The sequence below is a fragment of the Pseudorasbora parva genome, chromosome 14, assembly GCF_024679245.1.
Source record: "Pseudorasbora parva isolate DD20220531a chromosome 14, ASM2467924v1, whole genome shotgun sequence".
Lineage (NCBI taxonomy): Eukaryota > Metazoa > Chordata > Actinopteri > Cypriniformes > Gobionidae > Pseudorasbora > Pseudorasbora parva.
Window position 1 is genome coordinate 23,156,643 of NC_090185.1, and position 27,616 is coordinate 23,184,258.

The 27,616-nt window shown below is 37.4% G+C and overlaps 1 protein-coding gene and 2 long non-coding RNA genes across 22 annotated transcripts in view; 2 read left to right on the forward strand and 1 right to left on the reverse strand.

The window, feature by feature from the left end:
- The window catches only part of LOC137040379 (uncharacterized), an 80,622-nt gene that overhangs the window by 1,264 nt on the left and 51,742 nt on the right, over positions 1–27,616 (forward strand). The window lies entirely within an intron of this gene.
- On the forward strand, positions 2,917–5,003 carry LOC137039525 (uncharacterized). Its single transcript, XR_010897682.1, has 3 exons — positions 2,917–3,409; positions 3,813–3,969; positions 4,397–5,003. It is a non-coding gene; the product is annotated as an uncharacterized lncRNA (long non-coding RNA).
- celf5a (cugbp, Elav-like family member 5a) overlaps positions 8,277–27,616 on the reverse strand; it is a 285,909-nt gene continuing 266,569 nt past the window's right edge. For 5 of the 20 annotated variants that reach the window (XM_067415920.1, XM_067415913.1, XM_067415918.1 and 2 more), the window contains exons 8-13: positions 17,169–17,384; positions 16,820–16,909; positions 15,884–15,910; positions 15,365–15,508; positions 13,106–13,272; positions 8,277–12,258 (exon numbers count right to left, since the gene is read on the reverse strand). In XM_067415920.1, the coding sequence (XP_067272021.1) occupies positions 13,145–13,272; positions 15,365–15,508; positions 15,884–15,910; positions 16,820–16,909; positions 17,169–17,384 (605 nt within the window). In that variant the 3' untranslated portion in view covers positions 8,277–12,258; positions 13,106–13,144. The remainder of the gene's footprint in view (positions 12,259–13,105; positions 13,273–15,364; positions 15,509–15,883; positions 15,911–16,819; positions 16,910–17,168; positions 17,385–27,616) is intronic. The other 15 variants (XM_067415926.1, XM_067415916.1, XM_067415924.1 and 12 more) reach the window with 6 other exon arrangements.

The window sequence follows — 27,616 nt, forward strand, 5'->3', positions numbered from 1 at the left end:
TTTATCAATGTGGAGTAAAAAACTCACCTGTTTTTTTTTTTATTCCAAAAAACTGTTGACTTTATTATTTTGCATGACTAAAATTTTTGTTATTTTGCTCGATTCACTAGTGCACACTATTTTAAAGAAAATGTTTGTATGTCTTTGTTACCTTTTGTCAAAACTCGGCTGATGTGACTTGGGGTAATTCCCATCTTTTTATTCTCCGATTAAATTGCTTTTTCATTTGGGAAAATGTCCCATTACTGTAGCAAAATGGTCTGCAGATGCAGTTTCATATTGATTGATTTCTAATATTTGCTTGTACTTTTTTACTCTAGACAAAATATAACATTCGTACATGTCATTTGTTCAAGCTTCCACAATGCATATTTGTTAATAAGTCTGCGCTACAGAACTTTGAAACAAATGGCCCCTCTACACCTCCAAGCCTGGAAAACCAAGCCTGAAAATTAGGCATCTGTATCATAAATCTTGGAAAGTTATGATAATTTGCAATTCACTCCCTCATCAAAGGCAATATTACCCTAATTTATTATCTTCTCGTGTGTGAGGCGCTCAGAGGCCGTGGAGATAAGAGTCTATCAGGAGGAGGATTGATTTTCATTAACAGATTGTAATAAAGATGAACTGCTCGGCCCGCACGCTGACCAAGAGCCACACTTTATTGTAATTGGGCCAATTTATTTCATGAGCCACTGCCTCCACTTTTTTAGGCTCTCCCTTCTTTTCTTTTCTCTCTCTCTCAGTTCATTACTGTAATGTTTCAACCACATCCTTTATTCTCTTCCCATATTTCAGCTGCCAGACAAACTGTATATTCACCATTTCATATATCTGTCTTCACAGCACTATTTACTTCTTGACCTACATTATATCACATTTTGTAAAGTGGAAGCTGTAACTATTTAAATTATTAAGGCGATTAAATATTCCGCTATAAAAAGTCCTAAAATGCCATGGAAGGACTCAAATCGGCTTTTCACAAGGTTTAGGAGTGTGTTTATGGGAATTTTTGATCATTCTTCTAGAACTGCATTTGTGAGGTCAGGCACTGATTTTGGACAAGAAGGCCTGGCTCGCAGTTTCCCCTGTAAAACAACCCCACACCATAATCCCCTCTCCACCAAACTTAACACTTGGCACAGTGCAGTCAGGCAAGTACCGTTCTCCCCTCCTGGCAACCGCCAAACCCAGACTCGTCCAACGAATTGTCAGAAAGAGGAGTGTGATTTGTCCCTCCAGAGAACACGTCTTCACTGCTCTAGAGTCCAGTGGCAGCATGCTTTGCATTGCACTTGGTGATGTAAGGCTTGGATGCAGCTGCTCTGCGATGGAAAACCATTCCATGAAGCTCGCTACTCACTGTTCTTGAGCTAATCTGAAGGCCACACAAACTTTGAAGGTCTGTAGCTATTGACTGCAGAAAGTTGGCGACTTCTGTGCACTTTTGTGATTTTACATGGCCTACCACTTTGTAGCTGAGTTTTTTTTTCATTCATTTGACCTGCTTTTCATGTTTTTAACAGCAAAAACACGTTCTGTGTGAAGTGAACTTGCCCTTACAGTAAATATCCTTCTGGGACCCAGAAATATACAGTCCCTGACAAAAGTCTTGTCGCTTATCTATTTTCTAGAAATACCTGATATTAACCTGACTTTTAATTAATTAATTGGTGTTAGAAATAGCTCATATGCAAAGCTAAAACCCTCCCAAATGATGTTTAATGCACTGAAATAAATAATTTTCACAGAAAAAAATATTTATCATTTAATCAAGACAGAAAGGTCAAATTTTGGCAAGACAAAAGTTTTGTCGCCTATACAGAAATGGAACAAATTTACTGCAAATACAAAAATATGTCAGCAAATTAAGTTGTGGTGCTTGTAAGTACCAAAGCAAATTACTTAAGCAAATTAAGATCTTGTATGACTTCCATGAGCTTGAAGGACTGCATCCATGCGGTTTGGCATGGATTCATAAAATTTATTGATGAAGTCATCAGGAATAGCTAAGAAAGCAGTCTTGCATGCCTCCCAGAGTTCATCAATATTCTTTGGTTTCATGTTCTATGTGTCCTCTTTCATCCTACCCCACATATGCTCAATGATGTTCATGTCTGGTGACTGGGCTGGACAATCCTGGAGCATCTTGATCTTCTTCCCCTTGAGGAACTTTGATGTGGAGATGGAAGTATGCGATGGAGCACCGTCCTGCTGCAGAATTTGGCCTCTTTTATGGTTGGGAATATAAGAGATAGCTAAGATTTCTTGGTATTTCAGACTATTGATGTTGCCTTCCACCCTGCAGATCTCTCGCACACCCCCATACTGGATGTAACCCCAGACCATGATTTTTCCGCCACCAAACTTCACTGTTTTCTGGGTGAATCTCGGATCCATTCGGACTCCAGTAGGTCTCCTGCAATATTTGCGGCGACTGTGGTGTAATTCAACAGAAGATTCATCTGAAAAATCCACCTTCGGCCACTTTTCCAGCGTCCATCCTTTTAGCAGGCTGTGGGCCTTGGCAAATGCCACACGGTTTTTCAATTGTCTTTTGTTTAGTGCTGGCTTCTGGGCACTGATTCGACCATGGAGGCCATTTCGAGACAGAATCCGACACACTGTTCTGGTTGACACAGGGACTTCAGGTGACCAGGTCTCGTGGAGCTCTGCTGCAGTGGAAAATGGGCTGGCCTTGGATTTTCAAGCCAACAAACGGTCCTCTCGAGCAGTTGTCTTGCGGGGTCTGCCTGACCTGGGCTTGTCAAAAACGTCTCCAGTCTCTTCAAATCTTTTTTTTAATCCTCTGCACTTGACGCTGAGACACATTGAAGGTGTCTGCCACATCAGCAGTGGATCTGGTCTTCAGCCTATTGATAATCAAAACTTTAGTCTCAGGGTGACTCTTAAGGCCGGAACACACCAAGCCGACGATCGGCCGTCGGGCAGTTTTTGTGCGTCGGCCAACTAAGTTTCCTCGGTGTGTTCCACACAGTTCCACATCGTCGGCTGGCGTTGGTCCTCGTCGGCTGTTTTTCAGCCGATTCGACATGTTAAATCGGCGTCGCCGCATGTCGGGCAGTCGGGACATATGATCGTTCTGATTGGCTGTCCAGCTAGCAAACCAGTGCACGAGAAAATAAAACGGAAGTGACGAAGCAAGTAAACAACAGAGTCAAGAGGGAACACAGAACACCTGTCTCATTTGTTTATTTTCCTCATTCCAATACACGTGAATATTGTTAAAAGATATGGCTGTGTGGACCGAGGCAAGTGAGGACGAATTGATCAGCATGATCCAGTAAAGGCAGGTATGACATTACAGAAAAATGTTAACGTTATGTCAACTGTGTGGCGAAAGCAGAACCGTGGCGTGAGATCGCAAATAAAGTTGTCATGTCAGGTAAGATTTCCTTTTTTGCAATAGTTTTTTCTTCTTCAGTAGTCCATATTTTAAAAAAACTGCATGTTAGATTGTTGTGTGCAACTTTCATCTTTGCACAGCAGTTAATTTCACATTCAAAATGCACTAAAGATATCAAAACACTTAATGCATGTCTTCATGTCCAAAAGCAATGATAAATCCACAGTTTAGCCCTCATATATTTCGGTTGTACTAACTGTGTGGAGAGTTTTGCAAAAGTGACCTAAATGTATTGAGAAATGTGTTCAAGCGACTGTAAAAAAAAATGCTGTCATCCAGAATACATCCAGTTAAAAGTAGAACAAAAATGAACATTACAATAGCCATGAAATTGACATAACTCAGCGTAATGTTTTTTTTTTTTTTTTGTCCCCCCTCAGAGAGAGAGCTCAAGAAGGGGATGGGACTCATTGCGAACCCAGTACATGTGTTACAAGAAACATGGACCCTCAGGAAGTTCTGGAGCTCAGAAGACCCACCTGCAGTTTCTAGAACCTCACACAAAAAGGAAGGAGTGCACCTCAAATCTAACTATCAGGGTACACACACACACACATTATATATATATATATATATATATATATATATATATATATATATATATATATATATATATATATATATATATGTATATGTATATATATGTATGTATATGTGTGTGTGTGTATATAATTATTTTATTTATTTTTTTCTTTCCATTTGAACAAATGAACATTTTGCTTTTGGTAAAGTGGCCAATGAATGTTCAGATGGGTCTATTTACAAGTAATTCAACAAATCAACTTCCACAATGCGCATCTGAATAGATCCATTTAGCCAATTTGCAGGGTATTGTTTTAGCTATGCCCTGTTATTGTTATGGGTTATTGGTGAACAAGTGTAAGAATCTATTGTATCACATTGTTCACATTTTGATTGTGTCTTTAAGGAACCTTTTGTCTGAAAGTGAATCCTGTTTACCCTCAGATGGTACCAACAGTGACACCTGGATTGGCCCCCGTGAGGAGCCCAGCTTCATTACGGCGGAGCTACGGCCCAGTACACCCTTGGCTGAATCTACACATATAGCTACTTTTATAGCTATTCTCTATATAGCTATTTGTGCCCATTGTACTGAACATTGAAAAATAAAAAACTTTGACTTTGGGTACTTGCATTCACAGTTCTTTATGTAAAAAAGGATCACAAGACACAAGATGATGCAGAATTCTAACCCTTATTTTGCTATTTGACATCTAACTAGCAGGGTAAATAAACACAATAAACACATCTGTATTGATGTTTTCATTTAAGAATAAATAGATTTTCAATTAATAGAGACATATTTTCATTATGTGTAACTTCCACAATACAATGTTATCAAAGTGCAATATCTGTAAATTAATAGTTAGCATGGTTACTGTCAGTTAAGTTCAGTGTATGGTTTAGTGTTACATTATTTTCATTAACATTTCTGTGCCACTGGAGATTTCATTTCCAAACTGCTGTAATGTGATGTGCAAGAACCAGCATGATATCATTTTGAAGAAATGTCACCATAGGCATGTTTCCAATGAATAAAATATATACAAATTCTGTCATAATTCATTGAACTAGCACCAAGCATTGTCACAAACATAATTTACTGTAAATCAGACAGAATGCGTCATACACATATATTTATTTAAACAATCCTTTGGGTAAGTGGCCATTGTTCAGATTGTGTCACATTAACTTCCACAATGCATCTGAATGAGCCAATTTGCAGGATATTGTTTGAGCTATGCCCTGTTATTGTTATGGTTCATTGATAGGTGAACAAGTGTAATAATCTATGGTTTCACATTTTGACTTCGGGTATCCATGGTTTCACCCATTATTGAGCGTTCCTCGTATTTTTCGCGTCCGCTTCTACCTTTCCTCTTCCACAAGTAAAAGACCAAGGGCTGACAACGGCAATGCCATTTGCAACGTTCTGAAATGCACGAATCCGTCTGTGTGGGGAAACGAAAACGACAGCTGATATCTTTATAGCTCTTCCGGTTTCCCGCTTCGAATAACGAAAACAGACTACTGCCACCAACTGGAACGGAAAGGTATTTCCTCTAACGCAGGCGCAGAACGGACGCGCTATTGGCCGTCGGATGTCGAGCGTCGGCTTGGTGTGTCAGGGCAACTTTGGACCGCTTTGGACCCAAGACGCTGCCGACGTGAGCCAACGTGAGCCGACTCAGCAGTTTGCTTTCGTCGCCACTAGTTGATCGGCGTCGGCTTGGTGTGTTCCTAGCTTTAGGCATGTTTGCAGAGGTCTAGTTGCAGTTGATGTGAAGGTCTAGCGTACTGGGGTTCTTTTTATACACACTTGAGACCTAATTGATCCATTATTAGTCACAGGTGAAGCTCATATGACAAGGTGACAACACTTATGTCTTTGCAAAAATTGACTCAATGGGCTTTACCAAGCTGTGAATATTAGAATACTTTTTGAAAGTCTAGTTTTTCACTGAAACATTATCACAAAAGCTGGTGGGATTAAAATGAGCCATTTCTTGTAAAAAAATCTTGATTAGAAATATATTTCAGCGGCACTTTAGGTCAATTTGTACACAATCAACAAGACTTTTGTCAGGGACTGTAGTTTTGTCCTCTGTAGTGGACATTATATTTAAGTGAATTTCTCTGACATCGTACGTCAAAGTTTTTGATTGGTCCTGTAAAAAGCACATTCAGGGCTTTGCAGAGATACCAAATGTTTGGAGGTTTCACCATGTCCACAACTTCTCCGTGGTTTTTAAAATGACTGACTAATTTAGTGACCAAATGTAGCACTCTTATGGAAATAATATTTTGTAATTATCTTTTAAAGCAGACTAATTTTCAAACATCTCAGGAAAATGTTATGGGTTTCTAATCAAAATTTTACTTTTTGTTAAAAAACAGGGCATTGATTTCATAGATGTCCACTGTAGAGGACACCAGGACTTAAATCATGTTTATTTTGGGGAGACAAGTGAATAGGGAAATAAATTATATATCAGTATTCTTATGAAATATTAGATATTATTATGAAAATGTTGCCAATTATTACTCCCAGTTTTTCATTACTCGTTGCCCCAAGAACACATTAATATGCAAATAAGATACATTGTATTGAATAGGACTACACATTTAGGGTCATCTTACCCACATATTGCATAAGTAAAATGGTATATCAGTTAATTCTGCTATATATTTCACAACATAGTTGAGAATCATCTTTATACAAAGATGATTGGTGAATGAAAAAAAAAAAATCCCATGGTTATTTTATGGCTTCTAATTCTGGACGTTACAGAGGACATAACATATGAATAAAATATCTTATTTTTTAATTAGTTTCTTGTGCTCTAAATGTAATGACATGGGAAAAAACTAAATTCACAAAACGTTTGTATCTGGGTATTAGGAGGATATGACAGAGGACAGCATTACAACGTTTAAACTGGGAATTTTCTAAGAGGCCCTACTTGTACCACCTGACCACAACCGATTCATGTAGGCGTCGATAGTGCTGCCACATTAACACATCATTTCCAGTTCGAGGACATCACGTTTTCTCATCTTGAAATTACAATTACATGGCGTGAATGCAGCATTGCATGCAAGGTACAATCACGTTAACGACGTGACGTTAACGACAATCAATACCATCCAAATGTTTCAGTATTATGTACCTTTTCATGTATGTTATGCTCAATACAGTGAGATAAATACTACTGTAAGAACCAAACACAAAAAGACTTGATACTTAAATTTAAATTTTTATTGTAAAATTGAAAAAAAGAGAGAGAAAGAGAGAAGCCCATTAAGTGTTTCTTTTCAATGCATACATTTTCTGAACATAACCAATAAATAGGCGATTCATAAACAAATTGTTGTCAGGAATAAATAAATAAATAAATAAATAGATAAATAAATAAATAAATAAATAAACGTTCATAAATTAATTGGCAAATCGTTAGATGAGTAGGCATAACAGTAAAACAATGTAAGCAGCAAGTATTTGAGAAATGTCAACGGGATGTTTGGTTTCTCAGGCATTTGTCTTGGACATACCTTCTCTGTCTCGAAAGAAAAAGAAAGAAACAGAAACACTGTCCGTTCCAGTTGTTCATGCTGCACCGATCGCATCGCAGAGATAGACGGTGCACCTCTCGTTCTCTTTTCTCGGAAAAATATCAAAAGAAATCAACAAACATTAACAAGAAAACCAAAAACAACTGTAAACAGCATTGTCTCATCCAGGCTTTAAGAACAGCGCAGGGAGTGCCTGGCTCTCCTGCTGCACATTTCACACAGCAAAATCAATACTCTTGATATATATTTCCTTATGCTTTGTGCTGAGAAAACCAGAACTTTAACATGATCTTTATAAAGCAAAAAACCCGCCCCACCCCGAAAGCCACCCGCCCACTGACTACTCCCCCATAGAATCTGAGAAATGTGCTGCTGTTCCCTAATATACAGATTTCATATCTATAATAAGCTACTTTCCTTAGCATACAAACCATAGTTAAAGAATCATATTGTTAATATGAGTAGTACCTTTATAACACTTTAACCCCCAAAGCTTTCCCACCCTTTCCCCCCTTGAGCATGCTCACAGATCAAAGTTCAGCATGAAGATCTGAGCAACGAAACGTGAACGTGGTTAGAATGAGAAAAACGCAAGTATGAAATGCTGGTGGTCTGGTTTCTTCACAAATACCTGTAGTGCAAAACACCCCCCTCCCCCACCCCCCTTGTTTCTCGCGCAAACGCAATTTGTATTAACGCCGTCGGTTCACCTTTCAACACATCAGGTTTCATTTTATATGCCTTTCCAATCTCATTTTTTTTCTTTCAGGCTGTAATGATATCATCCTTCAAACTTATTAAACTTCAGGCACTAGTTGCCATTTTTAATTTGTATTACACTTGCTTTTACATGCAGGCCAAATTTAATTTGATTTTAATAATTCACATCTGGCATGGAGAGATTCTGCGAGGAAGGCCCTTGCAACTTGAGGTTATTAGACCGCCGATGCCCGAGGGCTGCATGTCTGTATATCACGACGTTCTGATATGCCACCACAGGACAGGAGAGGGGAGATGAAATGGAGAGAGTTCAGCAGAAAAAGGCCATTATAACCTGTGAATCGAATGCGATCCATTTCGGTGCGACCTGAGGCTAAAAAAACGGCGGTGATATACGGGCGACGTTAATGTTTTCCAGCGAAACTTATTTCTGACGTCTGCGAGATTAAACATTTAACATACAGATATATTTTTAGGTAAGACAAACAGGTCAAATATCCACAGTGGAAATCAAATGAGGTCAAAATATGTGCTTTTCCATCCCACCTAGATTCTAGAGCTCTGTTTTTGCATCTAGTTCTGTTTATTTGTGAATTCTGTGAGGACCTGAATTTCCTGTATATTTTTCACTATATTATCTTTCATTTTGGCATATCTATGAAGGCAGTGCGGAATCGACGAGTTGGCAAACGGCGAGCGTAGCGTAACGGCAGTGTGGATAAAACGGAAAAACGTATGAAAGAGGCAGACAAGAACTGTAAATGCACAGGAAAACTACTGTCCATTTAATAGTTAAAGACCCCATGAAATTGTTTTGCCCATGCGGATTGGTGTATTTCCTTTTGAAACAGGAAGTTGGGGAATAAACTTATTATATAGTTTACATCAGCCACGATTTGCAACTCTGCAAAAATCCTACACGTCAAATCGTCCACTTAAAATATCTAAAAAGAAATCTTGGAGGAGGCAATTTAGTCTTAATCTATATATTTTTAGATATTTATAGTCGGCTTGACATTAACTTTTTTGCTCACCATCCACTGTGGCTAGTGGTTTTCCTTTCTTACTGACCAAAATGTCAACATTGATACCATGGGGAAAAACTGCCATATAGATATTTTCAATAATATCTTATAATTTGGCAGCAGGTAGGCTATATTAGGCTGCCCAGTTTTGCTCATATTTTATTGTTTCAGATGCCATTTTAAAAGACTACAACTTTATGTATAGCTAAATGTATAGCCAATATTATATATAAAACTCAACCCAGTGGGTGTTAATGTCAAGCCCTGTTTATAATATTTTTTTTAAAGATCATTTTACTGGATATCAATAAAAAAATATTTTACTGTGTAGTTAGTTGCAGATACAGTAGTATAAGTGGGAGGAGCATTCTGACTCCAGATCTGATTGGACAAAAATCGATAGTGCAGGATGAGTCATCAATATTTTTGATAGTGTTCCAATAAGAGAATGTCTATAATTTAAATGGTGTGTAGCTTGTTAAACAAGCATCCACCAATTCCGACTTCATCCTAGAGCTTCTGGTGAGACTAAAATTTGTAGTCAATTATATCTTGGTCCATTTTCCCAGAAGACCGTAAATGAGGTAACATTAGCCTCAGAGCTAACACACAAACTAAGCACCGCTAAACTCCAATTTTGATTTCACGGGGTCTTTAAGATTCCTGTCAAGTGCTTCAGAGTTGTGTATATTTGTGACTTGTCTGAGAGCAAAGCAACAGCTGCAGTTAAGTACATCATAATGTCAGACTCTGTGGCTTTTTTATTGATGGATCAGTTCGCTCCAACTGTAACCCCCCCAAGACTGCTATTTGCAAGCTGTTCATGAGCTCTTTACAGGCTGCTCATTAGACCTTTGCAGACAGTTAGTGTCAAACTAATCCATACCATTCTGAGAGGCATATTCTTAGTTTTTTTTGTGGATTCAACCAGGGCCGTAACCACCATAGACACAGAGGGGGGAGATTATTTTAGCCCACTCAAACAATTAGAAATGGTCAAATTGTTCCACCCAATATTTGATTCTTTTGATTTGATTTTGTTATTGAGTCTGTTCTGCACTCCATTACACACCACTTTGTTTTATTGTTAGGGTAACAAAAAGTGTTAAATTGCATTTTAGGCTCTTCTGCCTTAGTGGCCTAATATCGCTCGTCAATGTCAGAATGATTGAGATGGCCAATCAAATCAAAGAAGGCGGGGCTTACTGTTCACTGAAGCCGAGTGCAAATTCCAATGCAACGCTTTCATTTTAAAGGTGAAAGTGCGTGGTAAGATACCCCCCAATGTTAAAGTTATGGTTACGGTTAGTTGTCCCACTGTGTTTTCTATATCTTAAACTCATTTAATAGCAAAATTAACTGTGAAAACATCAATGTGGAATTGATTGTGCAGGTTTCCGAGGCGAAATTTGATTATTATTTTGATGCTCGAAGATGGTCCCTGTAAAATTCTGATGTGCTTCAGAAATTGTAAGCAAGTTTATCCCTTCAGCTGGTCTGTTACGAACCTCAACTAGGACATTTTGTGGGTTTAAGGCTTGGTATCGTTGTAACTGCTTGGTTCACTTACCAGTGTGCTTTATCAGTTGATATTTAGCATTTGGCACCAACCGTTTAATGAGTATGTTCTTGAAAGATGCACAAAATGGACGATATGAAAACTCTGCTGGTCCCTCGTAATGGTAAAGTTGGTACTTTACGAAGCATGATCGTAAACCTGATTAAATCAAACTAGATCCCCTTTAGTAGGAGAAAGCAATAAATCTACAAACAAAATGTACATTTCCCATCATTGTCAAGCGTTAACTGTATTTTTCAGATTATTTACCTGTGCAATGGTACAGCAGTTATATTGTGAATAGTTTGCGTTAAAGCCACAGGTACTTATTCTGCTCGATAAGTAAAGCTTTTATCGGATAAATATGTTTATGTGTACTGAATAACTACCCAAGGTTTCGCTAAACCAGCAACACTTCGCACATGCATATATAGTTATACTCTGCATTTGCTCTCTGGAATGTGGCGTATTTCTGACATCTGAGCAACAAAAAAAAGACGATGGATGATGAACCCTTCCCTCCCTCTTTTTTTCTTCATGAATGAAAATGGTTGAACATGCTCCTAACAATCTCCAATCCACATATTCTACTCCACTAAAATAGTATAGCTTTTAAAATACTTTTTTTCTTCATTTTTTTTTTCCTATTTTGTTTAAATATTCTGAAACCCAGTAGCTATAAAGGTAAAGGAAAAGAAATCAAAATCCCTTTCCTCTTCAAACCTGAAGCGAATATTTATGCTTTTTTTTTTTTTTTTTTTTTTTTTACTTATGTCATTAGTAGTAGTTTGTAGTATTAGTATTGTTATTAATACCATATATTTCTGTTGAGGAATAAAAATGTTTGGTCCTTTGGTCCCTTTGGGGTGAAAGATTGATCAGTTTCACTGAGGGCATGGAAACCTCGGTGACCACAGAATGTCCTGCGTTTGCTGAAAGACGGTGACAGGAGAAAAGGAAAGAGGGAAAGAGAAAGAAAGTCCACTAGCGGGACGAGAAGAACTTCTTTTTTTTTCCACTGCATTTTTCCTTGGTCTTCAAGTTTAACCCTCATTTGTCCAGTGTAGTAAAAGCCATAAGCGCCTCTTCCTTTAAATAGCATATGTGTGTATAATATGTATATAGAAATCGAAGTTGTTCTCGCTTGTTTTGTTTTTTTTTCTTTTTGTTTGTTGCTTGACTGACGGTTCGAAGCTCAGCGAGAGACAGAACGTGTTGAGTTCTCTGTCTTTTGAGATATCTTCCTCGTCTTTCGTGCGCTGTGCCGAGTGTGGTTTGTCCACTGGTGCCGGTTCACCTGCAATCCTCCTCTGTACCGAACATCTCCATAAAATAAATGCTGATATGTCTTCAAAAAAATCCATTCATGTTGTTCTTGTTTGTTTTGAAAGAAAAAGTTAAATTCCTTTTGAGAGTTCACTCTTTAAATCCTGTAAAAGAAAAAAAAAAACTATAATATACAATAATATATAATAAATTATAATAAAACTGCGTCTTTGTGTGTATATGTGTGTGTACATGTGTGTGTGTGTGTGTGTGTGTGTGTGTATATATATATATATATATATATATACACACACACACACACACACACACACACACACACACACACACACACACACACACACATATATAAATATATATAATTATTATAATTTACACAAATATATTACGTAAACAAAAGCACTAATAAAGCATTGTATTCTTATTTAAAAAACATATAATTTATTATTATTAATGTATAACATTTTATTTTTTATTAATGTATAGTATATACTGTTTATGTAAATAAATATAAATAAGTATAAATACAGCAGTCATGATAATTATTTAATTTAAATGTTATACAAATATCTGAAAAAATATATACATTATAAATATATTTTTTTCTCTTTTTTTATTGTATATATGCACACAATGCTAATTATACTGTACTATAATATATACAAAATGTATTTAATATTTAATAACAATAACAACTATATATAGCCTATACAGTATGTGTGTGTATGTAATGATTATTTAATTATTAGATGTTGTATAAATATAAAAATAAACAAAATATAAACACACACACACATACTTTTTGGGATATTAATGTTATACATTATATATATATTGCATTAAAGTAATACTACTATTATTAATATTATTATCATTATTATTACATATTTGCAAGTTAATATAATGAATATTTTAATAAATCATAGAAACAAATCTCAAGTTTGTAAATATATTTACAGTTCAAATATCTTGTCTTCCTGTTAAAAATCGTACCTGTGCTGTTGCTGAGAGCCCTGTGTGGGTTGGGCCCTGTCAGTACGGGCGGCTCGCATCCTTCGGCCGTTTTAACTGCACTTTCAACCTCTTCATGCCGATCTGAAAGCCGTTCATGGCCTGGATAGCAGCCTGTGCACTTGCTGGGTTGTCAAAGCTCACGAAGCCTGCAACAAGAATCAAGTCGTTTGGATACTAAAACTGATATGGCATCATATTAAAAAAACATTCAGTCAAATGTTCAAATCAAACCGTAACACTAAAATCACCATATATACATCTGCATGGGCTACTTTTGAGCATATGTAAGCCACTGGTGGTATAGAACAGGGACAAATCGCCCCAAAGGACTCTAAAACGGGGCCACCCACAGCATACAAACCACATTCATCCACGACAACCCAATCTTCCCATTCAAAACCATCCACTTTTAAAAGCCAGTGACAAAAAAGCCACATTGAAGTGTGGATGCACTTTCGGTGGCATTACGAGCCGGTTGTGAACCGTGAAAAGGCAGGTGCTTCTATCGGTCGTCAGCCACCTGAGAGCAAAGTGGCCTAGGCTCCTAAAAGCGCCTGCAAATGCCCCCATTTCGAGGCTTATATCTATAAGATGAGAGGGTCTGCGTAGAGGTGAAGTGGGGGATAAAGCCACAAGGCTGCTTAATAGAGAATCTATGTATGTCAGTGCTCTCAGCCAAGTCCCATCGGTCCATTTCGGGCCGCGGCCCCCACCGCAGATTAATTACTCTACCGAGCGCCTGTTACCCAGACCTGACATTATGCAGTAAATGCATAGTGTATAAGTCAATACCACAAATAGGTCCTACTTCACAAATTTATATCTTATTAACCTCCCCCAGGAGACGGGAACTGCTATTAATTGTGGCTTGGGAAATGTCTCCCCCTGGAGCGGGAACAGATGTTGATCCATAATGGGCCTTTTTGCTTCACTTAGGACTTTTTTCTGGCTCAGGGATTTTTTTAAAAGGCAGCGCTCCGGTTTGTGGCTTGACATAGAATACAGAATGGAGTTTACACTATGGAAGGGACAGAGAACGATTATTGGTTGATCTGGGTTGCACGCGGAAGCATTACATAATTCACTTACGCAATACTTTTCTGTAATTATTGGTTACACTAAGCATGTTGTAAATGTAATCAAACATTTTTGCAATTTTTTACTTATATTAAAGGCACATATGGATTTGTCCCGTGTGAGAGAAGATTTTCAGCCAAAGTTTATTTGTATAGCACATTTCCCACATGCCAATAGTTTAGATTTATATAAACTTGTTTAAAGGGATAGTTCACCCAAAAATTATAATTTCATCATTACCTTCTCACCCTACAAACCTCTATGATGATATTTCCTTTATTGGCCAAAGTATGGGAAAAAAACATTATGGAAGTCAATGGCTGTCATTATCTGTCTGGTTAACTTTTTAAAAAAAATTTTTTAAATATCTTCTTTTGTGTTTTTTTGGGTCAACAGAAGAAAGAAACTCATACAGGTTTCGAAAAATATAAGGGTACGTAAACGACAAGCTTTTCATTTTTGGGTGAACTAGCCAAAGTTATTTAGAAAAGGAATGCATTACAATATTGTGTTACTCCCTTAAAAAAGTACCTAATTGCATTACTTGGTTAAATTTCAAGAAAAGTAATACACTGTTACTTTTGCGTTACTTTTTCGTTTTTTTTTTTTTTCTCCAAAAAGCATCAAGTACATCGATCAATAAAGTGAGATTAAATACATACAAATATTTGTTTTATTTAATTATTGGAGGTTTGTGTACCATTTCACGATTTTATTTATTTTGAGAAATACTGAATCTTTTTTTCGTGCACGTGAGAGTAAATGCATGTTCACATTTAGTCTAGAACTACAATAACCATCATGTTCACACACAACGACTGCAGTTACTCTCAACATAAGAACAAGAGAGCTGTCAGTCAGTTAATAGGAAAACAAAATAACTTGCATCACTTGTTTGAAAAGTAACTTGTAAATTTAAAAGTAGAGTTACTTTACTAGTTACTTGAAAAAAGTAATCTGGTTACTTTTTTCAGTGATCCCCGTCACTGGAACTAGCCCTTTAAACTTGGAATTTATAATGATTTTTTAAATGAATGTTACACTTATATTTTTAATATAGTTAATTTTAAATGATTTGTTGTGGAATGGAACTAAAATACATGTTCATAAACGAAAATCCATAATTCTGTACATGAAGAAAGGCATGATGATTTATCTCACCAAAACATTTGCTCTGGTTGGTGGCTCTATCCATGAAGACCTTGGAGGAGATGACTGTACCAAATGGAAGGAACATCTGCATGAGCTCGTTGTCCCCAAATTCCTGCGGTAGATGGTAGATGAAGAGGTTGCAGCCCTCTGGTCCTGCAACACAAACATGTTGTTATTCACTGTGAAGTTTCCATTCAAGACAAGTGATAGAAACAACTAATGTTTTTATTTTTTATTTAATTTATATATATATATATATATATATATATATATATATATATATATATATATATATATATATATATATATATATATATATATATATATATATATATATATATGTATATGTATATGTATATATATATATATATATATATATATATATATATATATATATATATATATATATAAGAACTTGTAAATAATAGTCAGGGTAGTGCAATATTTAATATTTGTCAGGAATGAAAACGAGTCTGTGAGGGATATAATTACAGTGCGTTCAATGGATTGTACTTTTGTTAAACATACCGATTGTCCAGCCGATGAAATGTCTTTCTGAAAAATAAAATTCAGTAGACAAAAACTCCATGAAATAGTTTAGAAGGTTGTGTTATCAAAGTTATGTGATCTGCACGTGCGGCTGCATCCAAAATCGCAAACTTCCTTACTATATGGTAAGAAGTATGAATTAATTCATAATATTCATAAAAAAAGTACCTGGATGACCTACTACTTTCAGCAAGATTCTGAAGTGTGCATACCATGAACACTTTACTATCCCATTAAGTTATGGGAGAGGATTTGTGAAAGGCATTGATGCTGATAGGTCACATGATAATGACGATATGTTGAATGTAGTATGTCCAGCGCTTAGGACCCAACATGGTAGCTGTTTTAAATGCCCGATCAAAAGCTGTTATCGCAATCAAACACTGTTTAGGGTATAAACTGTGGTGTATAAACAAATGTAATCTAGTAGCTGTATGCTATGCTAGAACGTACGCTAACAAAAACAAAAAAACAAAAAACATTTAGAACGAGATATGCTTGATTTCATAACTTACAGCTTCAGTTATATACTACTAGTATATGAAACATGATTTGCAAGACATTAAAAACTATTTTAACACAATTTAAACAACAAAAATCAAAATGTGATTCAGGCTCTGACAGATTACACATGAATAGTTCTTTCAGCCAATAGAATCGCTTTGGGGTCCTAAGCGGACACGATTTCACAGGGGGACAGGATTTGTCATGACACCAGATTACATTGAAACACTCATAAATACTATAGAATGTACTTTTTTTCAGGTCGTGAAGTAATTCCATATTTAAAATAAGTAGCGACTCAAGAGTGTGTGATTTTGGATGCAACCTATCCCTCATAGCCGTTTTCATCTGTTAAAATGCAATATGCCGTCATATTGATGCATGTACATAAAAACATGAAAAATCTCTCACCCTCACCTTCTCTCTGCTGCTGCTGTTGAATGACTTGTGGCTGTGGCAAGCTTTGGCCAATAGGGGTCAGTGTGGTCGCTGGGTAGATGGCTGTACGTACAAAGAGAAATGTGTGTGAGTACACACGCCTGTATTTATGTGATACAGCATTGAACAAGGCTACTCGAGAGAGAGAGCCGGAGAGAAAAAATCATCAAAAGGACGCTTGGTTGGTCAAAAACAACCATCCATTTTAAGTAAGCAACACACACACAAAAAACTCACCCTGGCATTCGTGTGTGTGTGTGTACATACAGCACTGGAAAAAATTAAGAGACCACTTAACATTGAGAAATCTGTATATGTTCACCTGTATATTGCTGCACCCCAGTGAAGGCCTGCTGTAGGGTGTCCGCAGCCGTAGGGCTTTGGGTGGAGTAAGGGGGCAATCCGTTGGTGTACACGGCCTCAACTGCTGGGTGTCCATTGGGCTGGTGAGGAATGCTGGTAAAGCCGTTGACGATAGGAGTGACAATGCTGGGGACGCCTGATGTGGTGATGTTGGCAGGCGGTGAGCTGAGGCCTGCTGAGCCAGGAAAACACACAGACAGCACATTGCAGGTCAGACAAAAAGACTGCAATTTTTACATTAAAACATATCCAATGCATATATACACAGTTTAAAATGCTGTCGATGTGGGATGAGGTCATTGACAGCATTTTCTTTTATCCAGTTAGCTTTGAGGCTTATTAGCTTTTTACTAATAAACAATGACTATATTCACTTGTAACACACACACACACACACACACACACACACACACACACACACACACACACACACACACACACACACACACACACACACACACATATATATATGTATGAAACACACAAATATAACATTTACGTCTATCTGTATCTCTATGTCTGTCTGTTTGTCTGTCTGTCTATCTGTCTGTCTGTCTGTCTGTCTATCTATCCATCCATCCATCCATCCATCCATCCATCCACCCATCCATTATTTGTTAAATGACCATTTATAATATTATTTATAAAGTCTATTTATAATTAATGTATTTTTAATTATTTATATATTATAGATAAGATACATTATTACTTATGTAAGTAAATATAAAGTTTTATAATATAACTCATTAAAGAGTCATTAACAATAAACACTTCACTATATAAATCTGAATTAATTATTGAACATGACTACTTATGTCATGGGAATTTGATTAATATATCAAAACTTTATATATAGATGAATGTAGATGAACTGCTGAGCTGTCAATCATTCTATAAAGATTGTTAATGACAACCATCTGAAAAAGTCATTTAATAGACCCTTGCTAAGATGGGTTTGTGTCTGATCCCAAGCCTTGAGCGCATGAGCTGTGACTGCGCATCGGTACAAACTACAAAACCGTTCCCATAGGATACCTTTTCAATCTGTATCCGCGAACAGTGCTGGACAAAGAGGATGGTCGTCATGGAAACCACCAGCATGCCTCAATTACAATGTGGCGAAAAGACCCTATAGAAAAGTCTTTCTAGAAATATGACCAAGCAGATGGATTCAAACAGGCTGCGGTGCCGTTCACTTACAGCAAGACAGAGTGTGAACAAAGCTCTTATTGAACAGAAAGGTTCCCAAAACTGTACTCAAACCTCCCACTGCTGTAACCTGGGGGAATTCCAGTGGGCCGAGGAGAGCTCTTTACTCTCGTTTGTGCTATTTCCTGTTCCTAAGCTGTTTCGCGATTGTTTGCTTCCCACACAGCACATTGATGAATTAGATGACGCCTCTGCCCCATTCTTCCCAGAGCCCAGGAGACCGGGCGCGTTCGGGGATGTCCGACAGGCAGCCTCAGCCGAACCGACCACACGTGCTGGGCAGAGCGGCAGCTGCGTGCTGTTATAATGTTGGGAATATATCACTGTGATGTGACAGTTTCGAAAAGCTGAATGGTGATGGGAGGATCCAGCCCGCAGGAAGGTTAGGAAACAGACTGAGCAAGTCACTCAGATCATGTTCTGGTTGAGGAATAAGACTTCAGTAGGCATCAAAGAAGACAAGACAAATGATACGACTAGAGTGATATGAATAGAGTTAGTGTTGTTGAATTCCACTGCTTTTCCATTGTTTACTATGTAAACATGCGCTAGACCAGGCGTGTCCAATCCTGATCCTGGAGGGCCACTGTCCCACAAAGTATAGCTCCGACCCCAATTAAGCAAGAGCTAAACTGAGCAGGACAGTGGGCCCCTGCACTAGACAGACATTTTTGCTGCATTCTTTTGTAGTTTTGCACACGATATAGTCTTAAAAAAAAAAAACTCAAGTCTCCATTTTTCAACACAAATGTGATTGATTCCAGTAACGTTAGCATGTTGCTAAGCTAACAATGACCATTTTAACTAGAGTTAGCTATTTTTGCTATAACTTTTTGGTACTGAATAAATATTTAACCACCTTCTATGAATAAAATGAGAATGTTTCCTTTAGTTTTGGAGAACATTCTCTTAACCTCTATATTATGATATCTTAGGGTGACCATATTTTGATATTTTGAAAACCAAGACACTCAGCCCAGCATGAGATACTCAAAGATTCCTTATTAATTTCAATACATTTAAAGTATGCCCCCTCTGTATGGATAGAAAATTGTTATATAAGGGCTAGGACAGGACTTGAAAACAGGAAGTGTCCTGGGAAAATAGGACATTTGGTCACCCTATGATCTTTTTAACCTGCTGTATGGACAAATAGTTTGATGTTAGCAATTGGCTAAGCTAACCAAGACAATTTAATTCTGGTGCTTCTAATTTATCTGTCAAAAATCTGATTTTTCTTTTTTAAATTTAAGGAAATTAATGTACTATATTCTAGTTTGATGTTTTTGTATTGAATATTTTGTAATTCTAGGGGATTTTATGGTACTAAATTATATATATGCAGTAATAAATTAATACATAAATTTATTCCCTTTTTGAGCATAGACCTGAAAATTAAACTTCCAACTTAAACTATCATAAATCAGAAACTGTTCGGACCAATGAAATCATCAGGGCGGGCTTTAGACGATGACGGACAGATGATCAACAGTAACGTAATCATGCACGTCATCAAAGGGGCTTGGATTATATTTACTCGAATCCTAAATGGAGAGCTTGTTTGTATCTGCATTCAACTTCACAATTTCTCTCTGAAATGATGATCATGTTGGGCAAGTACTCTGTGTATCATTAAATTATTTTATTTTTTTACAACACCGGCAAAGATCGTTTATTCCAGCCTGATTTCAGCGCGTGTGCAGACAGGGTTGCCAAGTTTCCCAACAAATCCCGCCAACTACTAGCTCTAAACAATAGCTTCTCGGGGGGTTCTCTGGGGGAAAAATGGTGTTTGGGGGGTAAAATGTGTGTTATTTTGGCAAGGTTGCCTGCTAAAATTCGCACTCATGGGTCTATATATCACATAATAGTCGCTTCAACCTGCGGGACATAGAAAACAACGTGCAGGAAAAAAACGCGGACTTGGCAACACAGTACAGTTGAACTCTGTTGACATTTGACAATGCGACGTTTCGTTGCTCTGATTGGTTGTAGGTCTATCCAATTGATGTCTTTCCTGGTTCGGTTGAAACACGCCCCATAATCACAGCCCAATGGAGCAGTTTCAGACTCATATTCTGACTAGAATTGAGTTACGAGTTACAAAGTAAAGAATTACAGTAACAATATTACTTTTTTAAGTAATGAAGTAAAGCATTACACTAAAAATATCGGTAACTACACTTCTTTACTAGACTATAGGAATGCGCTTTCGTGCGTTACTCGGGTCGTGTTTGCCTGTGTGCGTTGTTTTGATTTGTTAAAGTGCTCCGTGCATGCGCTTTGCGTGTGCTTGCCTGGGCACCGTTGCCATAGAGATTGATTTGAGTGACGTAGCTCCTGGTGCGAGGAGAGAGGGAGACGGGGGCAGTTGCGATTAGTGATGGGAAGTTCGGTTCTTTTCCGCGAACCGGTTCTTTCGGACAGTTCGTTTCAATGATCCGGTTAAAAAAAACGGATCACCGGTTCTTTTACGTCTTTACGTAATGACGTCATTTCTATCATCCCGGCAGATGAAAATACATTCAAACACATCCATATAAAGTATTTGTAATCAAAACTTAGTATAGTAATAATTATAATTGACATCATCATCATCTTGGAAACATTTTTTCATTTATGTTTTGCAACAGCACTAAATACAGTTCACCAAATCGAACTGAATCGATTGTTACAACATCTACTTCAAGATATTAGTTTTATTTCTAGTTTGAGAGACTGTCACTGTCACTGTCGTGCAAACACTGATGTTTTACACGGATTAAATAAACATACATTGACATAATAGGCCTACTTACACAAATCCTCAGTGTTCACCCGGGCTCATTATCAGCATCAGCTGTCCCAGTCCGAGAGAAACTGTTCGGTTACGCCGCTCTCACGCATGCTCAGTATCTCAGCTCACCGGTTCTCAGAATCGAACATGTCCAAAAGATCGAACGTGTCCGATAGAAACGGTTCTCGATTCTGTACCGGTGATCCGTTGCAACTGGTCGATCTGACTCGAGAACCGCTGTATCAGTGTGTGTGTGTGTGTGTGTGTGTGTGTGTGTGTGTGCTGAGCACAGGGTGCTGAGCTGCGAACTGCTGCAAGCTGAATATCAAACCTACTGTTTTGATTACATCTATTTTAAAATCTTTATCGACTTAGAAATTAAATAAGATAAAAGCTGTTCCTGAAAATATCATGCATTATTGATAAAACAAATAAATGTTTAATTTGACCGTTTTACAATCTATTGTTTCCAAAACTTTAAAATAATAGTGACAGCTTTGTTATAATGTTTCCAAACGTGATTAGTTTTAAATACACTTTACCTGCATTTCGTTCCTCTGAACAAATAACACGCATGCGCAGCTCATCGGCTCATCGGTTCTCAGTATCGAACGTGTCCGATAGAAACGGTTTTGATTCTGTACTGCTGATCCGAAGATCCGACAACCGTACCGTTCGGTTACACGCGCATGCTCAGTATCAGCTGCTCGTGAGTTCATCAGATCTCTCACCAAAACATGTCTCACTTCAGCTAACGATTGGAGTTACAGCATCTACTTCAAGATATTCGTTTTATTTCTAGTTTGAGAGACTGTCACTGATGGCAGAAAGTTAATATCTACAGTATTTGTGGGATCAGCCCTGATTTGAGACGCGAACCGTTTAGAACGATTCAGTTTGATTTGGTGAACTGGTTCGACCGGTTCACTATAAAGATCCGGTTAAAAAGAACGATTCGTTCGCGAACCGGACATCACTAGTTGCGATCTTCACATTACTTTCACTTTAGATAAACATTTTCACTTTTCTACTGTCCAGTGATAATTTGGAAAGAAAGCAGAATGGAAGCCTTCATGTTAATATAGCAATGAATGCAACCATAATTGCGCGAAGAGGGGCAATTAAATAGGCCTACCACACAGGATGTTTGTTTTGTTGTTTTTTTGTATTCCATTGCGCTACTTTTATTTCGTTTTTAAATGTAAACATTACCAGACCGTTTGACCGTTGTGCTTGCATCTCTTCCATACGTTTGCATAGTATCATGCATGACGCAGCTTTATGAACACAGTAAAAAAAAAATAGAATCTGTAGACCTGCATATTGCATTTTGCCGCGACAGTGACCTGTGTGAATGGCCCTACACTGATTAAGAGATAAAGCTTTTTTTTATTTCAGTGCTTTTATTTAAACAGTCATCTTGCCTTGTACATTCAGTTTACTGGATCAACAACAAGCCAAAGAAGGCAAGGTTTCAGCTGAACTATATGCTTTGCATTTTAAACACTTAGCTACATTATTTTCAGCTCTGTCCATGCAATAAATTCATGTTCTTAAATGAGTGAGTTTTCAACTTTATGTTCAAGAATTGGCCTTGAATCACACTCATTCTCTCTCTTAAACATAGTGACCATTATATATTTTTCATTGTCCACTTTATTTATTTATTTTTTGTGTGTGCCATGAATCTAATAAAAAGCTGGTTTTGTTCTCAGGAGAAGAGTTTTGTTCTCATGTTTCCCAAAGCCTGTGCTTTGAAACTTGTGTGTTGACATTTTAAAACGACCCCATTAAAGCCTCCTTTACCCTGTTAACGTTGTTTGTGGATTTTACATGCCATTTTGTAAACATTTATACAATAAACACTATGCTGACAGGATAAGTGATGATAGGGCTATGATGTTTGACCATGTATCTACACTCTAAATGAAGAAACGGGAAAGTAAAGTAATAAGTAGTGAAGTTACTTTTCAAATGCAGTAACTAGTAAAGTAATCTCATTACAATTTACAGAAGTAACTAGTAACTAGTTACTTTTTTTGAGTAACTACCCCAACACTGAGTATGACCACGTCAGGCAACCAAATGTCCCCATAAGGATAGTTAACCAGATAGCGGTCCCCACAATGTAAATAGATTCATAAACATACTAAATGATGTTTTTTTGAAAATGTAAAAATGCAGAATGTTTCCTGTGATGGGTAGGTTTAGGGGTAGGGATGTATAGTTTGTACGGTATAAAAACCATTACGTCTATGGAGAGTCCCCACAAAGATAGTGAACCAGATGTGTGTGTGTGTGTGTGTGTGTGTGTGTGTGTGTGTGTGTGTGTGTGTGTGTGTGTGTGTGTGTGTGTGTGTGTGTGTGTGTGTGTGTGTGTGTGTGTGTGTGTGTGTGTGTTCACACAGCAAGTGCTAAAACCTTTACCAAGTATTGTACGTTTCCGATTAATAAAAAATTATTTTGAATTCTAAAAAAATAAAAACAACACAACAACACCAGAGATTTAAAAATAGATTTAGCTATTTTTATTGTTACTTTTTGCCGTTTATATTTAATGTCTACAATTATAGATTGTTTTCTTTAGGTTTGGGGAACGTTCCCCTAACCTTTAGATTCCAATGTATTTTAAATTGCAGTGTCATCTTGTTTTGATAGACAAAAAGTCCTATTCACACAAATCTTCTGTGGTTAAGTAGAGCTTGATGCTAAGCTAACGGTCAGTCTTGATGACTGTGGGGAGACCTTTCTGGAATTTACGCATTGACTTTTAAAAATATGCAAAAAAAGGATGGGTAACACATAATTTATCAACGTGAATAAACTGTTAAATAACATGCTTTAACTAGTATTACATTTACATTTAGGTACACTCTAAAAAATGCTGGGTTAAAAACAACCCAAGTTGGGTTGAAAATGCACCAACCCAACAATTGGGTTGTTTTTACCCAATGGTTGAGTTGTTCTTACCCAGCAATTGGGTTGTCTTAAGCAACATTTAACCCAACCACTGGGTTAAAACAACTCAACCACTGGGTTAAAACAACTCAACCATTGGGTTAAAACAACTCAATTGTTGGGTTGGTGCATTTTCAACCCAACTTGGGTTGTTTTTAACCCAGCATTTTTTAGAGTGTACTGTATATTATATACTACTAGATATTTAGTACGGAGTAATATTAATTAACTAAATGTACTTATTATAGAGTTGCAGTTAGGGTTAGGTTTTAATTTAGAGATAGGTACATGTAGTAACATGCAACTACATTGCCTTAAAATAAAGTGTTACTCATTTATTTATTTTTCATTGAGGTCATCATAAGGCATTCTGGGATTGTGTTCCATACAAAAATGTACACTATGGGACTAGGTTTTGAAATAGAGCTAATGTTCATGATGTTCAATCACTATTCTATAGTGTAAACATGTTGACACGCAATTCACAGATCAATAGGCCATTCTTAGTGTAGATCCAATTACGCACTGTATCATGCTTCTCTTTGTGGTTCTGTGTGGTCCATATCATAGCAATTTGTTCCAGATGGAGTCTATTTTGCCATCCAATTCCAAAAGTCCAGAATGAATCCATCTGTTATTAAACAAATCTTTTATCTGTCACCCCCGTTAGTATGTTGAGCACTATGAGATGTCGAGTATTCTGCAAATACTGTTATTTCATGTTAGGGAAGTGTAATTGGATTTACATTACTGCAATCTGCCCTCGGTGCATCATGCTGATTTGCACCCGATGGTGACTACAATGAGGAACAGCTTACCATATGCACCAAAAGGATTTATTATGCAAATTATACACTGAAATCAACTAGGAGCGCTGGAACCGTATCGGTTAGCACTGCAGCCAAACCAATCACAATAACTAACTCCCATTACATTCATATTTTTTTACACAGAGGCTGGCTTATTTGTATTTACTTCTGAATTTATAAAGAGGTTTGCTCTGGTGTAATGCAACGCAATGAGAATATTTGAATGCTAGTCTACTTTTATGGCAGTTTCACAGAATTTTGTCAAAAATCTGACAACTATACAAACTTGGCCACTATTTACTCTTGGACATGTTTTACTGGTCTTCATGTTGTTCCAAACACAAAATCACATGGCTTCTATGGTCATTTTTGGACTTTTTATTTCAGTCCTCATTCATTTCCAATGTATATGGAAAAGAGCAGCATGAACACTCTGCTAAACATGTCATTTTGTGTTCAATGGGAAAATTCACACCATTCAGGAGTGTTTTACATTAAATTTCACACGTTTTTCACACCGAAAGAATGGCAACGTGCAAAAAGAAGTATAAATCAGTGTAAATATGAGACTATTTCATCCAAATGCTGCGGAAATGCAACAGTGGGTTTTTGTCTTTAACTGTTTTAAAGGTATTATAACAGCTCTTTCAGTAAATAACAGATAAACGCCTCCAAATGATCTTTAATGTAGCCTAATGGAACTTTTAAGAGCATTTTAGCTAGCTAGAAAGTCTTAAATAGTCCTCTAAAAAATCATTTCAGGTACTTTATCAAACAAAATATTCATAAACATCATGCTTTTTACAACCAGTCTTCTTTAAAAAGAAAAACATCATCATTGTTTCAATTCAAAACAATAAGAATATTTAAATGCTAGTCTACAAAAGTATAGTCTTTTATGGCAGTTTCATGATATTTTGTCAAAAAATCTGACACCTATTCAAATTGACCATAATTTACTCTGTTGTTTCAAACCGGTATGACTTTTCTTCTATTAGACACAAAATCATATGGCTTCTATGGCCATTTTTGGTCCCCAATCATTTCCACTGTATATGGAAAAGATCAGCATGAACATTCTGCTAAATGTCTCATTTTGTGTTCAATGGGAAAAACCTGACACCATTTAGGAGTGGGTTTTAGTCTTTAACAGTTTTTAAAGGTTTTATAACAGCTCATTCAGTACTTGACAGATAAATGCCTCTAAATGATGTTCAGTGTAGCCTAATGGAACTTTTAAGAACATTTGAGCTTGCTGGCAAGTTTTAAATAGACCTCAATGCAACTGTAGGCCTCTAAATATTCATGTCATGTACTTCACCAAACAAAATATTCATAAACATCATGATTTTACAACCAGTGTCTTCTTTAAACAGAAAAACAGCATCTTTGAGAGCACCAGCATGCGACACAACTTGTGCAGCTGCTCCGTTTGAAACGCTTTCAGGCTTTCGTATGAGCACAATCTCTATTTCGCGGCCCCCGTGAGACCGAGAACAAAGTCAATGGGTTTTATGACCCTGAAGGCACACAAGGTGAACTCAACCGTCCCCATCATGTTCCGCGCCTCTCGGATGGCTCGCAAATACCGCACCTGACACCTCATTAACTTCGTCCGGGGCTTTAAACACAACAGAAACATCCGACATATGCTTAACCAAAGTGCAGCCTCTCATCTGTCCATGACACATCTCCATTTAAACTGAAAGAAAAGCAGGGCGAAACCCATCAAGCCCGTGTCAGGGTACAAACTTCAGGGCAGAGACGAATAACGCGACCAGCCTGGCTGCACGGTTTCAAGCCATTTAATCCCGCCGCTGACAATTAGACTGTCATGCCGTCGACTTGGAGCGCTTTGTAGCTCAAGAGCTTGCACCTGCTGAACATTACTCTTATAAAAAAGAAACAAAACCGGGGAAAACATCACCATGCATCACGGTAGCGATACATCCTCTAATAGAGGGCGCCATCTGGCTGAGCTTGTACGCACCATCGCGCTTAAGTGCTTTACATCTGTTAATAGAGCGGCTGCGCCATTGTTTTTAGCAAGTGCTCTTAACCCCTCTGTTGCTCTCCTAAACGCTGCATGCACCGCGGGACGTCACCGCGTTACCTCCAGAAGACGACGCCCAGGTTTCTAGGTTACTCCGGATACTGAAGCCACACATAACGGTACAAATGTTGCTGCATTAATGCGATATCAAATCCTCTTCATTGCCATACAATCAACGTTTTGCTGTTTTTGTGGGTAAAGTGCAATGGTAATACGTTTTTTGACACTTGTTTTTTGCAACATTGCATTCTCTGAACTACCGTGTAAATACCATGTTTATGAATAAATTAATCATTCACAACCATGGTATATAGTACTATCAACTGATACTATCACTTTATCATTGTTCTGTCAGTGCTTTTACTGTACTTTATAATTATTATTAGATGCTTAAAGCTGCAGTAATTAACAGAACTCTGTGCGTCTTACTGAAGAACATCTGCGGCCGGAGCTACTTCTCTCTGTTTATGTCTATGGCGTTTCACGCAGGGACTGTGCTCCTCCGCAGCGGTACCTACCAGACTGGTCTGAAATAGTCCTAATATAAACACTTATTATAAATGTACTATAATGATTCAGACAAAAACACAGTTTGGAAAATG